Below are 19,279 nucleotides of genomic sequence, written 5' to 3' on the forward strand. Positions count from 1 at the left end.
TCCTGAGATCTACTAGTTATCCAAAGGGAAAAAAGACATTCAGCTGTGTTGTCATCTGCACTGCAGTAAGTTGATCCTAGCTCAGTTTTCAATATGGTCCTGGCCCTGGCCCTGTGACATAACACCTTTTTGTTTAAGGGGAAAACAAAATGGTGCTACAAAAATAAATGAGGTGGTGGTGGTAGAGGAGGAGGAGGAGGAAGGTCATAGAAGAATGACCAGAGTATAGCTAATGTTTACTGCTAAATAGTCCTTTGATATTTTCCAAAATATTTTCTAAGGTTTTCTAAGGGTTTATTTCTTTATGTTGTAAGAGTTTATATCCCACCATTTTCACTGACAGGGGACTAAAGGTGATCAACAGATACTATCAGCAGCAAAAACTATATTTAAAAACTTAAATTGTAAACCACAATGTTAATAAGAACAGTAGTTAAACATAAAGGTTTCAAAAATACCCCAAAGGTATTCAGACTTTTATCGAAACACATTCAAGAGTCAGGACATTTTGCCGAATCTGAGGTCCTTTTAACACCCTTCATCTTTTCCAGACCTAGATAAGGCTTCTTTTTCAAACAGGAAAAAACAACCATCCAATTGGGAAGAGGAGGGGAACAGGAGCACAGATCAGAGGGACTTTTGGGTGGCTTTCATGGAGTGCATGCTGTCCACACCCTGCACTTTCCCTACCCCTCCTTTAATTTAGAGTAACTAATGTATGTTGGCTGCTGTGATACGACATACCAATATATCCAGCTCCATATCTCAATCTGCATTCTACTGACATTCAATCTATGTGTTCACATTGTGTGTATATATCTGTGGTATTATTGTATATATTACCTTCTCATAGCAAACATGTTCTCTAATAAAGCAGTCTAGCTATAAGACAAGCAAAGATTAGATGAGCCCTTAAAGAGCTCTGGGAAGGCAGGCTTACATCTCTCAGTCTGAGTCCAAGGTCTCTCCTTAGTGTCACCCCATCCTGTATGTTTATTATGTTGGATTACCAACCCTATATGCCTATTGATTTATACATTACACATCTTGATTTATACATTATTTAAATTCTGCATTGTTGCTGTAGAATGTCTTTTGTTTTTACATAAAATAGCATCTGCTTTGGCATTCGGCTCAATTATGCTGATTTAAAGCAACATCTTAGGGTTAATGCAAATGAATCTTGGGTGTGTAGCAACTCCTGAAAATTTGATTGCTCGGTGGGTCCTGGCAATCAAATTTTAAGCACCTACAACACTCAGCTAGTCATTGTAATGAAAAATTACTGTAGAAATGCAATGTGTTCCCTAGTCACGTTACTATGTAAAGGTGTTTTTTGTTTGCTTTAAGCAGCCATTCCTCAGTGATCAGTGTTCATTTTTAAAAATTAAAGTCTGCATATATGCTTTTCTGCACAGTCTTGCTTCTTCAAAGACACAAGAAGTGACATGTGGTGGAGCAGACTCTCACTTATCAGAAGAATACTCCAGGCAGCATTCAAAATAGAAGTCTTGGGTAAATGGCATTCACTGAACTAGGCTACAATAAAGTGGAAATACTGGTACAAGAAACTTTGAGTTTTCTGAAACTGAGGTTTGAACAACTATGCAGGGGTCAAATGTTATGAACAGATCTTGGAAAGGTTGCTTTTTTATTAGAGTCCTAGAATCCCTCAGAAAGTATGTCTCTAGTAGTGATGTAAATTTATTTTCTTACTTTTTTCATCATTTTTTTGCTTAGAAAAAAGGTACCAAACAATGCAAAATCCTACAACATCTCTGTTTCCATAACAGGGAATGCTGGCAGTCGTGAAAACCCTTTTCCATAGAGGACTGGGAAATTATCCAATACAGTCATCCCTCAGTATACGCAGACTCGACATCTGCAGATTTAAGCATCTGTGAATGGCAAGCCCATGTTGTCCCCAATGGCAGGGCATGTACATGGCCACATTAGGGACAACTCATAGTGACAAATGCACATGGCCGCACCTCCATTAGGTCCCATGGTCCCTAATGCTGCCATGCTGCCACTGGGCACAACAGGGGCTGTCCCTAATGGCAGTGCGGCCACATGCATGCACCACCATTGGAGTTATGTTGTCTTTAATGATGGCACGGCTGTATGCATGTGTTGCCATTGGGGACAATGGAACTTTAGCATCCACATATTTTGGTATCGGGGGGGGGCAGAATGGATCTCCCACAGATACTAAGGGCTGGCTGTATTCTTTATATGCCTAATTTTGATATTATTAGTGAGATTGTATTTTCATTCATCGATGGAAGGCGTAAGTCATGCAAATAATATATCTATTTATATCTTCTAAACAACATTTTAAAATACAGAATTTTACATTTAAAAAGTTTACATTTTAAAATACTGATCATGTGCACCAAGAAGAGGAGGGACTAGCTACTGCCAAAAAGTTACTTCCTAGCTCTAGAAGATTCTGAATGATGCACTGTGCAGGTGCAGATAACCCCATTTGTGTGGGTCATAGAGCCCACGTAGAAGACCCTAATTGTGAAGACATAAACCTGTTGTCAGCCCCATCTTTGCTTGTAAACTGGTGGACCTGATGAACACTCAATATGTCCACACACTAATGAGTATACTTTGAAAAGTAAAGTTTCTTGAAAATGCAATGCAGGAGGGTGCCGCCCTGCTGCTTTCTAATTTCTGAGTATTTAAAACAACAACAACAAACCCTGAATGAGAGCTGCAATTTTGTGGCAATATCCATGAGAATACAGAGCAAGGACATTTTTATTCCTATAAAAGAAGAAAATTAGCTTGTTATCGCCATTTTACATTTAATTGGTTGTTTTGAATATGTATTGCTGTACTCTTGTTAGCTGTACGTTGCCTTGAGAAACCCTGATGGGCAGAAGGACTATCTACAAATACTTGTAATAGCCAAACAAATATGTAAGGAGAGGGGAAGAAAAGCTCACAAAATGGTGGCAACATAAAAGACCAGTTGCTTTGTTTTTCCATGACAGAGAACAACAGGTAGCTGAAATTCATTCAGCCACATTAATAATAAAAGCACTATTGTGACAATGGATGCCATTATATTCAGTACAAAATAAAGTGCATCCAAGTGTACAGTAGCTAACAGAAATGTTTCTCTGAAGATGTGTTTTTGGTTTGTATGCAAGAAATAACCAAAGTAAATATAAATAAAATAATTTCACATGCTCCCCTGTTTATTCCTGCCTTCTCTTACTTCAATGGTTAGTCCTAGGATGAATGTTAGATTGCAAGCCCTCTGAAATAGGTTCACATTATCTTCTACCATGCAGGGTCATCTATACAGAAACATTTGAAGAAGTGGTCTATAATCCACCCAAAACTTGTGGTGAAATAAATGGGTTAATTATAACGGTGCCATAAAATTACATCTTCCTTCCCTCTTTTTATGCATACTAAAGAAACTGTACAACTATTAGGAAATATTGGCGGGATACAAACCGCCATATAGTACGTATCCTATACGTACATGATGGCGGTGCCCCTTCTACATGGGCGCCGCCATCTTTATGTACTGGACGTGTTGCGGCGCCTATGACGTCGCGAATGCGCCGGCGGCGCTTCGTGATGTCATCAGTGCGCCGCAAGAAGAAGCTCCGAAATGGAGCTTCTTTTTTGCTCCGCGCGGGAGCCGCACGGTTTGGCTGCTGCGGCTCCCGCGCGGAGCAAACGGTGGCGGCGGGGAAGCACCGCAAAGCGGCAGTTTGTATCCTGCCATTATTACATTTGAGACACAATGGCGGATATGGCAAAGTAGAATGTAAATTAATAACAAATAAATATAACAACTTGTCAGTAGTGTGATTATTACATATAAATCACATAACATAATACCCAAGTCATACTTTGTAGTTGAGATGGAAGATATAATGGTATTTTACATCTATAGTAATTCACCATAGTAACAAATGCCATATTACTGGACCAGTAGATCTGACTTTGTTTATTTGGGGGGGGGGGGGCTCAGCATCAGTTTTCTAGACTTAGAAACCACAAGCAACTACCAAAAGCTATCGTATTTTTCAATGTCAATGTTTTGTTGAATTTTCTACGTAGGAAATTCTATTTTCTGTGCAAGTCAACAATGTGTAATTTTTATGCAGGCACCCCTCCCCCCAAATACCAAAAGCATTGAGAATTGAGAAACCCTGTTCAGAAAAATCCTAGACTAATGAGAATCTTTGCAGTTCAGGACTTATTCTGTGCAAAATTTGCATGTGGTTGTTTTGTGTAGAAAACAGTATTTTCTGCATGGAAGATAATATTTCAATGCAGAAATATCCACTTCTGTGCAGAAAATGCAGTTTTCTGCACAGAAAATGCTATAATCAGGAAAGAGTGCATAAAATTTACATATTGTTGACTTGCACAGAAAATAGAATTTCCTACGTAGAAAACTACTTTTTCTGTGCAAAAATTGATACTTCTACATTGTAATAGGATTTTCCATTCAGAAAATGCTGTTTCCTATGCAAAACAACCATGTACAAATTTCCCGCAGAATAAGTCCTGAACTGGAAATAGCCTTCAATAGCCTGCATGGTTTTCTAAGACTTTTTGCAGTAGGAAGAAAATTGATGAAACATCCCTAAAAATATTTGTGAAAACAGATACATAGGTTTTGCATTGACAGCTTGTACTCATAATAAAAGTATCACATCTCAGGATTGACTGCAATGGCTACTTAACAAAATTAGTTTCTTAACTGTATTTTTAGATAAGACTAACATAGTTCAACACAGATGTTATGTTTCCAGATAAAATGCTACTCTGAGTAATGGTATCTACTGACATTATCTGCCTTCTTTCTTTTTTTATTGTTACCAACTCTCCAATGGTTCACTGTAAAAATTCAATTCTGCATTTTTGGGCCTCTACATATTTTGAAAGATAACTCCCACAACCCCTTTAATCATGAGGACTAGGATTTCTTGGAGATCAAATCCAAAACAGTTGGAAATTCAGAGATCTTTCACCTCTAAACAAACAGTTCAGAAAACAGGATACGTATTATTTGGATCTTAAACTCAACCTGAACATATTGTTATTTTAAAAGTAACCAGATATTTCAGGAACATATTTAAAAGAGAAATAATTATGGATATTTCATTATTATTATTATTAATTTTTTTTAGAATAATAGTAGGCAAAAATAAAGTGGTTTACTATCTCTCCTTCTGTTGGCATATTGTTAACAGATCCTAAACCAAGAATGTGGAACCTGTGTGCTTTTAGATGTTTTTGGACTTCACCTCCCCTCTCAGTTTCGGTCAAAGCAGACAATTATCAGGCATGATGAAATCTGCAGTTCAGCAACATACAGAGAAACTTATGTTATCCCTCTCTTCTCTAAGGCCTTTCATATATAGATGCACACTGAGAATAAAAGCATGGGAGAGACAGGATTATTGTAGCAGCTTTGATTCTTCCTACATATATTCACTGAAATGTCTGAGTGCCCGCTACACTTAGCTGTACATGTCATAGTTCTGTACCTCAAGAATGAAATCTGTCACTGTCCTTGCACAGGTGCTTTCTATCTTTTTATGATATCTCACAATGTACAATGTTATCATTTGGAAGGGACGGAAAGCTTTTTCCTCCTAAATGTGTTGTTACTTTAGTTGAAAACTGTTGTGATCCTAACAACAGCTGATGGCATTGCCAGAGTAAAAAATGTGTAGACAGAACACACCCCAAAGTAGGCAGGTTATGGATGTAGTTACTAGCATTATTCTATGAACCCCAGAATGGGGGGCAATGGGGGCCCAAACCCTCCAGGATTACACTTGGGGGGGGGTGATGTCCCCAAAAAGAAATTGACCTCCAAGGCTTTGTGTAATTGCTAATCCTCAGGCATTATCAATCAGAAGTGTACTAAATGATCAATCACGAAGGCCCTGTTCAGACCAGCCATTAAGCCTGGCCTGGGGACGGAGTTGGGGCATGGAAGTAAGATGCAACAAACATATGAAAGGTACTTCTAAGTGAATGTAAGCATTTATATTTAAGGATGTTTCTCTGCCAATGAAGGTGAAAAGTAACTTCAGTTGGGCAAAATTAATAACACCCTGTCTGCCAATGTAGAGTTCCCCAACTCGAAAAACAGATCCTGGGTCATCACATTAATCAATGCACAACAGCCAGAAGTCCTTTATGTAAAGTCACTCTTCTTCCCCAGTTTGTGCAAGATGGTCTCCATGAGCAATGTACTTGGTAAGCCAGTGAAAGAGACAGAAAATGTGGGATATCTCAATGCATTTTACACAACAAAGGTTGCTTTTCCATATATGCAACATAGAATTTTAAGAATGAAAATAGATTTTAAAAAAAAAGGTTTGACTAAACTAGATTATTATGGTACTGAACAGAATGAATGGATGATTATTCAGCTAGCTTTTACAGAAGCAGATAGATGAGAAGCATGCTGATAATAAAGGTAAGGACAAATTACTTACATTATTCATGTATTCGGAAAGGAGATCTTGAAGAGCCTGGCGAATAGCATTGCACTCAGTGATGATACGCTCACGGTGAAGATCACGTGTGCATGAAGAATCTGCTAATAAAGCAGCACCACTGATAATTCCTTCTAAACGCTTTTCTAGCGATGGTCTTATTTTCTCTTCATTCACAGTAAGAGGATCCAAGACAACCAAATGCTAGGAGAAAAGTTTAATATTAAATCATTTTTATTGAAGTTCTAACACATACACACAAAAAACATAAAACATACAAACACATCTACTGATGTACAGATTCATATATTTAAACATCCCCTCCTCCCCCTTATTAAAACATGCACTTCCCACTTCTCTCAGAATGCACCTTCATGTAACTTTCCTAAATACTCCTGCCACACTTTTTAGTTTGAACTATAAATCCTTATTATATATACAGAATCATAGAATCGTAGAGACTACAGGGGTCATCCAGTCCAACCCCCTGCCATGCAGGAAATCTCAATCAAAGCATCCCCAACAGATGGCCATCCAGCCTCTGCTTAAAGACCTCTAAGGAAGGAGACTCCACTACACTCCAAGGGAGTGTGTTCCACTGTCGAACAGCCCTTACTGTCAGGAAGTTCAGTTCTTCCTAATGTTGAGCTGGAATCTCTTTTCCTGGAACTTGCATCCATTGTTCCAGGTCCTGTTCTTTGGAGCAGCCAAAAACAAGCTTGCTCCCTCCTCAATATGGCATCCCTTCAATTATTTAAACAGGACTATCATATCACCTCTTCATCTTTTTTTCTTCAGGTTAAACATCCCCAGCTCCCTAAGTCGTTCTTCATAGGACATTGTTTCCAGACCCTTCACCATTTTAGTGGCCCTCCTTTGGACACGCTCCATTTTCTCAACATCCTTTTTGAATTGTGGTGCCCAGAACTGGACACATTATTCCAGGTGGAGCCTGACCAAAGCAGAGTACAGTGGCACTATTACTTCCCTTGATCTAGACACTATACTTTTATTGATGCAACCTAAATTGCATTGGCCTTTTTAGCTGCTGCATCGCATTGTTGACTCATGTTCAACTTGTGGTCTATTTGGACTCCTAGATCCCTTTCACATGTAGTCCCGTTCAGCCAAGTGTCCCCCATCCTATATCTGTGCATTTATTTTTCTGCCCTAAGTGCAGTACCTTACATTTCTCCGTGTTGAATTTCATTTTGTTAGCTTGTACATATAGATATAGATAGATAGATAGATAGATAGATAGATAGATAGATAGATAGATCCATCCATCCATCCATCCATCCATCCATCCATCCATTGGTAGGATCTAAACCCTATTATTAAGCTTCACTGCCTTCATTAACCAACATTACTTTTAAAAATATTAAATAATGTTAATCAAATCCTTCTAAACGCTTTTCTGGTGACTGCCTTATTTTTTCTTCATTCACAATAAGAGGATCCAAGGCAACCAGATTCTAGGAGAAAAGTTCAAAGGGGATGGAGATATAAAGTTAGTGAGCATATTCTGGCCCTCTTGTATACAAGAGTTTATATCTTTTCGCTATTTTGTATATGACTATCTTCCTCTTCCAGTTTTATCTCCTGTTCTAGAATTTCCTGAAACTTCATTTTTCAAGGACAGCAAAAAAATAAAAATCAAAAAATTAAGTAAGATTGTGTCTTAGGATGTTTCCATTCAAAATTCTTGGCCAAATTATTTTATTACATGTGGCAGAAATTATCAAATGTCCTTTGAGGCATACCAAGGGAAACTAGTGGAGGGGAGGATATTGCTAAGCATGAAAAAAGCAGGCAATTATTTCCTTTCAGAAGGCCCTGTTAAATGCCCTTCATCATTCTATACAAGGCCAATTAAAATAAATACAGTATATGAAGACAGTTCCAACTCAGCCTTTTTCAAAGAGAATCCATCCTGATGTTTTGAACTATAATCCCAGGAGTCCCTGACCACTGACCATGTGAAATGGGACTGATGAGAGTTTAAATCCAGGGTGTGAGAAGGAGGGTGAAACATTTACAAAACAGTAGAATCATTGTAATCACAACCTCAATAATTCTAAAGTCCTTAGGTATGTTTCAATGCATAAACATCTATCTACATTGTTCCTGCTCTCACTGTCTACTGTAATCTTCAAATGATCATGGGGTTGTAAGGAGCAGGGTCAATCAGCATGGTCCTGTTCCCTTGTTCATTTTAAAACAAGGTTTGAAAAGGGATCATTATCAGAATGCACAGCATGCTCATTAAACACCCTTAACATTAATGTAACCGTGCATTTTCATATTTTATTCTAATGTCAAGCCACGGCACTGTTTTGTCATTCACATTCACAGGGACAAGATACCATTGCACATTTAAATTCCTAGTGACTGCAACTTGCAATGAATTAATGTTTTACAACACAATAATAGATAAATAAAATAATATCACATAGTTTATGGCAATAGGCTGCACCATCTTAGCACAAAATGTACCTGTTCAATAGAGAATGCTCTTTGTAATCTTTTTCGTACACAGACCAGAAATTTAAATCAATCCCTTAGGTTCATAGTAAATAACAATCCATCACCACTAGCATTTCCATAAGATGTACATAAATATAATATGAAAAACAAGTCCATATCTACCAGTTGCAACTCAATACATACAGATGTTTTTCATTGCTTAGTAGTCATCATATTCTCTCCTTAGAAAAATTCTGCCTCTCCCACAATTAACGGTTCATAAACTTTAAATCAGATTTGGACTAAAGTTCATTTCAAACAGAGGACTGTCTTCTGTGTGGGCCCTTTAAATATAGCAGAAGATCTCAAATTATGGTTCTCTGAGTATTTGGACTTAAAGTCCAAGAAGTCAGCATAACTAGTACTAAGGAATTATGGGGGCTGATGTCTAAAAACTTTTTCGCACCCCATTCCCCCCCCCCCCCCGTTATGGGAACTGGAAGGGGACTCTTGGGGCCGCACGTGACCTGCAAAAAGATGGATTTTATCACACAACAAATCGTCCTCAAAAGGGCCCTGTTCCATCCCCCGGTGCCAAGCCGTCCCTGTTCAGTGCTGAGGAACATTAAATGTTCTGGTCGGAAGTCTTCCGCATGAGGTAATTGGCACCCCTCAGTACTGAACGGGGACGGCTTGGTGCCGGGGGATGGAACGGGGCCCTTTTGAGGACTATTCGCTGTGCAATAAAATCCATTTTTTGCAGGTTGCGCACAGCCCCAAGAGTCCCCTTCCAGTTCCCATAACGGGGAAAAATTGTGTGCGATAAAGTTCTAAATCATCTGCAGCACCAATGATTGAGGAGTACTGAAAGTCCTCTGTAAGGCAAGACACATGAACAACCTACTACAGCTGTCATAGAAAATAGAGGATCTCTAAATAGTGTTTAACATGTGCTAATTCAGAATCGCTTCTCCAATTATTCACAGTGATGCAGGATAGTACAGCTCTCCCTTAATCTTAGCCCAGAGGTTTGTGGGTTAAGTGTTTGAAGGACCATGTATGCTGATGGCATTTAAGTCAGGTTGTTGTTAAAGGGGATCTATTGGTTCTTTTGACAATGTGTCTTAGTGTAATCTGCATTTTAATCTGTTTTAACTATGGGCTCTTCCAGATGGAGCATATGGAGCAGGAAACTGTGGTATTTGTTGCTGCAGTTGTTGGGGAAGGGGGTTTTAAATATCCAAATGAGGTTTCTGTCATCCCAGGGCTAGTCTACACATGAATATATTATGTGAATTGTTGCAGATTTATATACATTTTCATCATTGCTTAATTGTCTTCATTTTCCTGTGCAAATTTGCATCTCTTCATCCTCCCTCTGCCGAAAATGTGCACCCTCGCAGATACTCCAGTAAAAACTGCAATCTTCTGTAGAATTTGGCTCCATCCGCACTGCAGAAATAATCCAGGATAACATCACTTTGAGTTGGTTCAATGCTATGGAATTCTAGGAATTGTCATTTTGTAGGACTTTTAGCCTACTCTGTCAGAGAGTTCTGGTGACACAATAAACTCTAAATCCCAGGATTCCACAGCATTGAGCCATAGGAGTTAGAGTAGTGTTAAACTGGATTATTTCTTCAGTGTGAATCCTTGAGTAGTCCTTGAGGCATTTTTTTTTGGGGGGGGGGGCACAAAAAGGCCAAATGCCTCTGAATTGTGTGTGGAGGGATTGCACTCTGTTCAAACAGAATGATGAGAATTTAAATCGTGTAGACAAGCCCCCAGGCTATTTTCTGGCAATTCCCAGTACCAGCTGCACAATTTTATTCTTACCTTCAATTTGATTTTTTTAACAACAACAACAAAAATCAAGACATATCACAACAATATACTCACTTTTCCTCTCCTCCTCTCCTTTTAATCATTTTTAAATTTTATTTAATTTTTGTAGATTTGTAGTACTATAATGCAGCAGAGCAAGGGCACTTCTGCATTATCTCTACAGTTCAGTAGTTGTTGCTGCTGCTACTGCTGCTGTTGCATGCCTTCAAATCATTTCTGACCTGTGGCAACCCTAAGGCAAAGCTATCATAGGATTTACTTGGTAAGATTTATTCAGAGGAGGTTTTCAATTACCCTTCTCTGGGCCTGAGAGAGTACGACTTGCCCAGGGTCACCCAGTGAGTTTCTGTGGCTGAGCTGAGATTCAAACTTTGTTCTCCTAGTTCTAGTCCAATGCTCACACCACTGTACCATGCTTGCTCTCCAATTTGGGGGGGGGGGGGGTAACAATTCAGATAGAAGAAAAATTGCTGTTAAAGCCATAGTTAAAAGTTTTTTAAAAACACCTTTGGGAAACAGTGCAGATCCACAAAATTGCTACGAACAACTTCCCAAAACTGAGTAGATGCAGAGACAGCAAGCAGAAACTAGCAAAATCTGGCAAAATCCAAGCCGCTCTATCACAAGAACTTCTTTAGACCAATCTGAAACACTCCTGTATTGCTTTTGTTTGGCGTCACCATTGTTAGCTACCCTCAGTGCTATTATTCTGGCAGAAAAGTGGTGTGTGCATTTAACAATATAAATAAATAAGAATATAAGGATGTGATGTCTTTTATACTTTCTATAAAGTAAGTTTTTTTCAGGGGGAGAAGGAACACATCAAGAGGTGCCCTCTTCATTATGTGTGTGTCCACTTGAAAAATCTGTGGAACTTTTCATTTGCAAAATAAATTAATGCCATTTTGTTTATCAAAAGGCATTGCCAATTTTATAATATACAAATTAAGCAAACCAGCATCCTAATTTATGAAAATGGCAACAGGCATTAGAAATTCATTAAGTTATTACATTTCTTTTACATATTAAAAAAAGCATTGTCCCTTCTCACAGCAGGGTAAGGATGCCTGATTTGAAAGGAAATTTGTACACTAGAAAAACAGCTCTTTGGGAAATCTGCCAACTGCATAGAAATCCTTGAAAAATAGGAATATTTAATTAAGCAAGAAATATCTCTTCCTATGGACACAATGAACATCAAGAAACTGCTGTGCCATTAAACAACCTTCATTTGGGGAGCTATGTGTTGTGAGAAGTTCCATACTATAACGAAAGCAGCTTACACATTTCTACCAGAGTGTCTGATTTGCACGGGCTGAGATGGTTAACAGACAACTGAGGTTTTCTCTATTAGTTTTGTTAATTTGTAGCTTGCTGTTTGTATATAGTCAGATTAGAGTCTGGATTAGTCGACCCGCTAACTCTGAGGACAGCCATGGAATGAATATACAAATAACTTATTTCTGATAATCCGAAGAAAATGAATATGAGATAAGGGGCGAGATAGACTCTCCAGTGTATAAAATATGTGCTTCTTATCGGAATTCAATTGTGTAATACTGTTTATAAGATACACTTATACCACTTATACTAAATGGATTATAAAATAATAAATATATTACATATATTAATAAATATATTAATAGATATATTAATTAATAAATATATTAATCAATGTTGAAGAAATTCATAGTAGAAATTCTAAAGCTAATCATAGCTCCTGTTATTTTCCTGGATCCTGAGAGTCAAAAGAATTGTGAATAGAAGTCATTTTGCTGATCTACCTGCTCAGATTATACTATGGTCAGGCTATGAAGACACACCCAACTAAAGGTGGTGGCAGGTTTGGGTGTGCAACGCCAGTACCCTGGTGAGAACAAACTGTGATACCCAAAAAAGGATCTGAAGCTGAATGTAAAGTTTAAAAGGGGGAAATTTAATTTAAATGACAAAAATAAAAGGTCTTCTCCTCCCCAGCTCTAAACAAAAGATACTTTACAGTTTCAGCTTTCTTCCAGACGACATCTTTCTGGGTCCGATGTAGTTTGCTCTCCTCACTCAATGGAACTGGTGCAGGGTCTTTCAGCTCCTGAATTTCTCTATTTTCTTGCTGATGGTAACTAATATGGCTGAGTTTGGTAACTAATTTGGCTGAGTTTGGTAACTAATTTGGCTGAGGTGTAAGAAATGCCCTTTCCGGCTGTCTGGGCCTGCTTGCCACCAAAAGACAGCTCTCTGCTTGCTCTCAGCAAAGTCTGCTCCCCAACTAAAAACCTCTAGCTACAGCAGATCATGCTGGGAAAGGGCAAACCAAACCTGGAAATAATGCAGGGGAAACCTACAGCTCCTCCCACAAACTAATACAATGAACTATTCTACACTAAAATAATCTATGGCCTGAACCAACACAAAAGAAAATGCAGGGGGAAATTCAATCAGTCCTGGCAGGACATCATACAGGCCTTTTTCAAAGTACGGAGCATCCCTGCTTGGGAACATTTTGTACCACAGGCCAGTAGTTATGGTGTGTGTAATGTGAATTAAGTCTTTAAGAAAACTAGCTATGGTCCAAAACACACTGCAGAAATAATCCAGTTTGAGACCACTTTAACTGCCCTGGCTCAGTGCTAGGGAATCCTGGGAATTGTAGTTTCTTGTGGCACCAGTGGGGCTTTCTACATTGCCATTTGGGACGTCCTCCGGACGTCCCATTTTAAAAAAGGGGCGTCTCTTTTAGACGCCCCATGGCCTAGTACGGACTCCGTCCGTACAAGATGGCGGCACCCCTTCTACATGGGCGCCGCCATCTTTACGTATCGGACGCACAGCGTCCAGACGCGTCGCGCCGCTGCTGACGTAGCGAGCGCGCCCCTGGCGCCTCGCTACGTCGCAAACGCGACGCAAAAAGAAGCTCCATTTTGGAGCTTCTTTTTTCGGTCCGCGCGGGAGTCGGGCCGTCTGAAGGCTCCGGCTCCCCGCGGACCTTCTGGCGGCGGCCTGTACCCCGCCAGTGACAGAGAAGGCTAAATGTCTCACAAAACTACAGTTCCCAGAATTCCCTAGCATTTAGCCAGCGCAGTTAAAGCAGTCTCAGATGAGATTATTTCTGCAATGTGTTTTGGACCTGTGTTGAAAGGTTTTAATTAGAAAAAGGTAAAGGTTTTTTAAAAAAATGGAAATATAACAATCAATCAATACAATTTATTGAGTAGCCCAAGGGCCGTTTCAAAATACTAGTAACATAATAAAAAGCAGTATCACACAGCTATATATAAAATGTAAATACAGTGCACTAGGTGCAATAAACCTCCATACAATATAAATACATATGCATAACCTAAGCGTGCACCAGAACCAGAACATGCACTACTTGTCTACAGCTTATGTATATCTAAAAGATATACAATATGTGCTAAAGGATATACTAGTAAACAGATAAAATAAAATAGTTAACAATTAAACAATAGTATGTAAGATAGTTACCATAGGGAATAAAACAGAATTAAAATTGGAATTGAAATGGGAGGCAAAAGTAACATAAAATATCCGTCGACATACATCAAATCTGTTCATCCCCCTTACAATTAACACCAATCATTCCAACATATCTAGATCTCAACAGCGATGCTTTATGAAGGAACCGAGCGGAAATATAACAGTAACTAAGTACAGTGGCCCCTCCACATTTGCTGGGGTTAGGGGTGAAGGAGCACCGTGAATTTGGAAAAACCACAAATAAAAAAACAGTGCAGTTGGCCCTCCACATTCACGGGGGTTAGGGGAAGAAGACCCCAACAAATGTGGAAATACTGCAAACAACCTGCCCTCCCTGCAGGGAATTTAAACTGGAAAGGCTTGGGAGAAGCATCTCTCAAATCTTTCTAGTGTGGGAGAGGCTTCAAGTTTAATATTCGTGAATACCAAAATTGCAAATGTCAAACTAGCGAAATAATAATAATAATAATAATAATAATAATAATAGTCAACATCCACCATAGAGCACAACTTTATGGTCAACGTCTAGCAGAGTTGTGCTGGATGACCTAGAGATTCCTAGAGAGAACATATTAATCAAAACCCCAAATAATCAAATCGTTTCAGACAACAAATGCTACTTTTTTCACAAGCCGGATTGCAATTGTAGTTCAGCATTCTGAAGAGAAACCATTCCTATTGGAGAAGTGTACTAAAGGAACAGTGATCACTGTTAATCTCTGTAAATCAGGAGTGGGCAATTTATGGCCCTCCAGGCTACAATCTCATCAGTCCTTGCCAGTAAAGCTAATAGTGAGGGAAGATAGGAAAAGCAATCCATCAGTATCTGGGGGTAATCTTATATACATGTGCTTAGAATTCTAGAGTCTGATTCTGTCTTATGAACTATTAGCAACCTCTCCCAGTTTGGCATTATCTGCAAATTTAATGAGCACACCATCTATTTATTCACGTGACTCAAAAATTATTAAAATCCTGCACAATCCCACACCACTTCTCTAGAACAATGAAGAAACACTGGTGAGAACCAATGACTGGTATGGTTAGTCAATCAATCACAAGTTAGAGAGAAAAATGATAGACAGATAGATTTAATTTATAGCCCACTCTTCCTCTTAAGAACTTACTCTCCATCAAGCCCACTTCTTACCAGGTTGTCTCCAAGAATACAGCTGGTAACTTTACCAAAACACTAATTGAAATATTCCTCTGAAACCCAAGCTGTTAGGTTTTATAAAAAACAGATAAGGTTAGTTTGGCATGGCTTGTTTTTCAGAAACATATGCTGGTTCCTAGCAACTTCAGAATTCTTTTCTAAGGGCTCACAGTTTGATTGTTCCATCATATGTTCTAGATTCTAGGACATTTTCTAGTTGCTGCTGCAGGCTAGCTGTTCACTAATTGCCCAGACCTTCTTTTTGCCTCTGTTTCTGGATGTGGTGGATACAACTTTTGCTCTACTCCAGTCAGCAAGGCCCTCACCAGTTCTCAACAGAGCTCAGTGGAGGTTACTTCTGAGCAGACAAGCAGAGGATTGTGCTATTGCTGTAATTTACTGCATCTGCAATTCCAATATTCCAATTCAAGGGTAAGCAGCACTTGAAAACACTAGAATTGGTAACTAAGCCACTAAGATCTTTATCACCAAAGTGAAGAGGATAGAGAAAATGGTTGTTATTTCCTCTTCAAAATGGTTAACTTACTTTAAAAGTTATTAACTTCCATACTGGTAGATATTTTAGAGAACCAGTGTGGCATAATGGTTTGAGTATTGGACTGCAACTCTGGAGACCCGGGTACAATTCTGCACTCAGCCATAAAACTCACTGGGTGACCTTGAGCAAGTCACATACTCTCAGCCTCGGAGAAGGCAATGGCAAACCTCCTCTAAACAAATCTTTCCAAGCAAACTCCATGACAGGTTCGATTTAGGGTCGCCATAAATCAAAAACAACTTGAAGGCACACAACAACAACAATATCTTAGCCTTTCATATTCATTAACTTGTATAGATGAGGTATTTAAACAAAATACAGATATGCCTGACTCTTGATGGAATGTCTTTAATTCTTAAAAGCAACTCCAGTTAAGTGTTTATGCTTCCTTCATAAAAAATTAAGAGAGGAGAAAGACAGATGGTAAAGAGCTATTTCATTATCTAGTTGAGCTTTCCGACAGGAATCTGATACGTGTCAAGCATCTCTGTATTGATCAGTTTAAAGGAAACAGTAATGAAATCAATACAAATGAATGAACATTTGCAGTAGACAGATCTGATCAAACAGATTTTCTAATGTGCCCTGCCTGAGTGCTTTGTGTGTCTTGCTCCAGTGGAATTAATGGAGTAGTGAGAAGATTAAAGGTTTAAAGTGAATGTTTAGGTTCCAACTTTCTTTTCCACTAACTTTCTAGAGTTTTGCGCCAAGAGATGGCATCATCTCAAATGCTCATTACACCTTCACTTAAATCTGGAGTTCACTTCAGGTTAAGAGTTCTCTAGGGCCAGTCTCAGAAAATAATATGGGACAAGGGATATCTAAAGAAGAGGAGAACTTTAAAACCTCTGGAAGTCTCCTGCAGTTTTCCTCTTAATGAATTATTTCCCCTCATTATATACAAGCATCTCAGGAAACAGAAGTCTATGGAAGCTTATATTACAATTTCTTTCACTCACTACTTTATCACATGGGGAAAATTGGAAGCTTAAACTGGACAGAAGCTGGGGTTATCCAGGGTAGAGTAAAGTGCTTTTAACTCATTGTTGTGCTCTGTGTATGATAAACAATTGCCTATTTATGTGCTTTTCCGGGATGTCAACACTTTAACCGTTTTCGGGATGCAAGCATATAGGTCCCCATGTGAGACAATGATGGAAAGGAAAGTAGAAGATGGAAGCAATGGAGTGCAATAAACAAGGGAGGAGAACATGGCCAAGGTGCAATATGGGCATCCTGTGATATTTCCATGAATTTGTACCCTTTTAGTCATCAGTATACAAACTGATAGCAAACACACACTCACGCACATGCACACACACACACACACACTGTAGTAATCTAATAAGAGTACAGTAGCATTAGAAATGCCTGTGTATGACAAAACATGGTGATGGTGGTGGTAGTTGACCACAAATCTCCACATTACATGGTTCCCATTCTACTATTTATCGCCTCCCAGCAACCCTAAAAGGTAGATTTGCTGAGATATAATGATATCTCACATGATAAATTCCATGACTAAACAAGGATTTGAATTTATGTTGCTGTTTCAAGTCCAGCATTATAAACATTATTCTATTGGTTCTCTCAAAAGAGTAGTTACTATAAGAAAAAAGAGCAAGGCTGATTTGCTGCCAGGATTTGAGAGGCTGTAATATGGCAAAACTACTTACTGGGAGTTATGGCTGGCCAGAAACCCTGCAGCAAGAAATGGATCTGTGCTTCCTTTTTCTTTAAACCCCAATCCAGCCTGCATGGTACACAGGTGCCTTCTCCAGAAAGCTAAGAGCACTCTAAGACACTTTCCAGAAATGGAAATGGTAAAGTTTCTGGGAGCATTCTGGAGCTGTAGTGCTGTACAGCAATGCTTCTTAAGATATCTGGGAGACTGAATGTTTTTTTCCCAGTGTGCCAGGGACTAATATGTTTGTGCTCATTGGCTAATTGTTTCGTTCTTTCCTGGAGACTCTCCAAGGACCAAAAGTTGACATTTCAGAGATAGACATCAGTTCATGGACCACCACTTTGAGTAGCACTTCTCTATAGTTCATCACTTCTCATCACTTAATGTACATATTGTCTTTATATACTGCACTGGGTAAATACATAAATCATGGAGTTGAACCAGCAGACAAGATCCCGCTGCTGTCATCACCACCCCGGTCCATGCACTGGTATCTTTTCATATGTCATATCATCTGAACAGAACAATGAACTTAAGAAAACATATGACTCCTAGGAATATGCTCAGCATTAAAAATTAGGTAAGGAAGCATCCCAAACCATGAAGTAGTAGTGCTCTGATATAACCAAGATTCTGAAAAAAGGCTGATTAAAATAATAAACTGAAAGCTGTGGAAAGTGTGCTGAAAGTGCAGTTGGTTTGAATATATTAAAATAATTGACCATCTGTTTTAATGAAGGTTTTAAATATTCAATGATTACCCCAGTAGCATTATACTATTTTATTAAAAGCACAACTATATAGAATGGTTAAAAATTTGTTGCAAGTTTTAGAAGTATCCGGAGCCACCTTAGATTATGCCCAACAATAAATTCTGTCTTACTTGATATGAAAGATATTAGGAAACCTTCTAGACAGTACTTGTTGAGTAAGCTCTTTCACACATTTTCACACTATAAACATTTAATGAGATTCGCTCCCAACAGACTGTTTACTACCATCCATTTATTTCATGGCACTTTATTTGCAATGCAGAAGCAAGATAGAGCAAAGGTTATTTCAGGTTCTTATCCAATGCCATTTTCCCATAAATAAAGAAAAATGAAATCATTTAATTTTAAATGCATTCTTAAAAGGTTAAATACTCAATCAATTTTGCTTTATCTAACTCAACCAGCCTCAGGTGCCATGTGCACTATTTGGGTAAAAGCTACATAGAAAATTCTATAAACAAAAGACATCGAACAACACAGAGGAAAAACAGGAACCAAGAAGATATATGTGAGTGTTTTGCTAACACAAGGGAGCAGTTCCCTTACACCTCCGGCCCTCTTCCAAAAAATTAAAAACCCCTTTGGATCAGCAGCCCTTTTAATAGTAGAGAGATGGAGAGGGATTTTGCTACTCTACTCTTACTGATCAACATTTAAGCTTTCACCACTTTATATATTTCACCATACATGTATTTATACATTTTAATAAAGGAAGAGAGAACCTAGGACACACGCACACACACATGATGTTGCTGTACTCTAGTTTCCATCAGCCCCAGCCAACATTGGCAACTGAACATAAAT

General features: G+C 38.7%; 1 protein-coding gene across 4 annotated transcripts in view; it reads right to left on the minus strand.

Annotated features, from left to right (window-relative positions):
• The window catches only part of CTNNA3 (catenin alpha 3), a 1,027,502-nt gene that overhangs the window by 790,649 nt on the left and 217,574 nt on the right, over positions 1–19,279 (minus strand). For all 4 annotated transcript variants that reach the window (XM_042459353.1, XM_042459352.1, XM_042459355.1 and 1 more), the window contains exon 7: positions 6,495–6,698. In XM_042459353.1, coding sequence (XP_042315287.1) covers positions 6,495–6,698 — 204 coding nt within the window. The remainder of the gene's footprint in view (positions 1–6,494; positions 6,699–19,279) is intronic.

This window comes from Sceloporus undulatus, chromosome 3 (assembly GCF_019175285.1).
Source record: "Sceloporus undulatus isolate JIND9_A2432 ecotype Alabama chromosome 3, SceUnd_v1.1, whole genome shotgun sequence".
Taxonomy (NCBI): Eukaryota; Metazoa; Chordata; class Lepidosauria; order Squamata; family Phrynosomatidae; genus Sceloporus; species Sceloporus undulatus.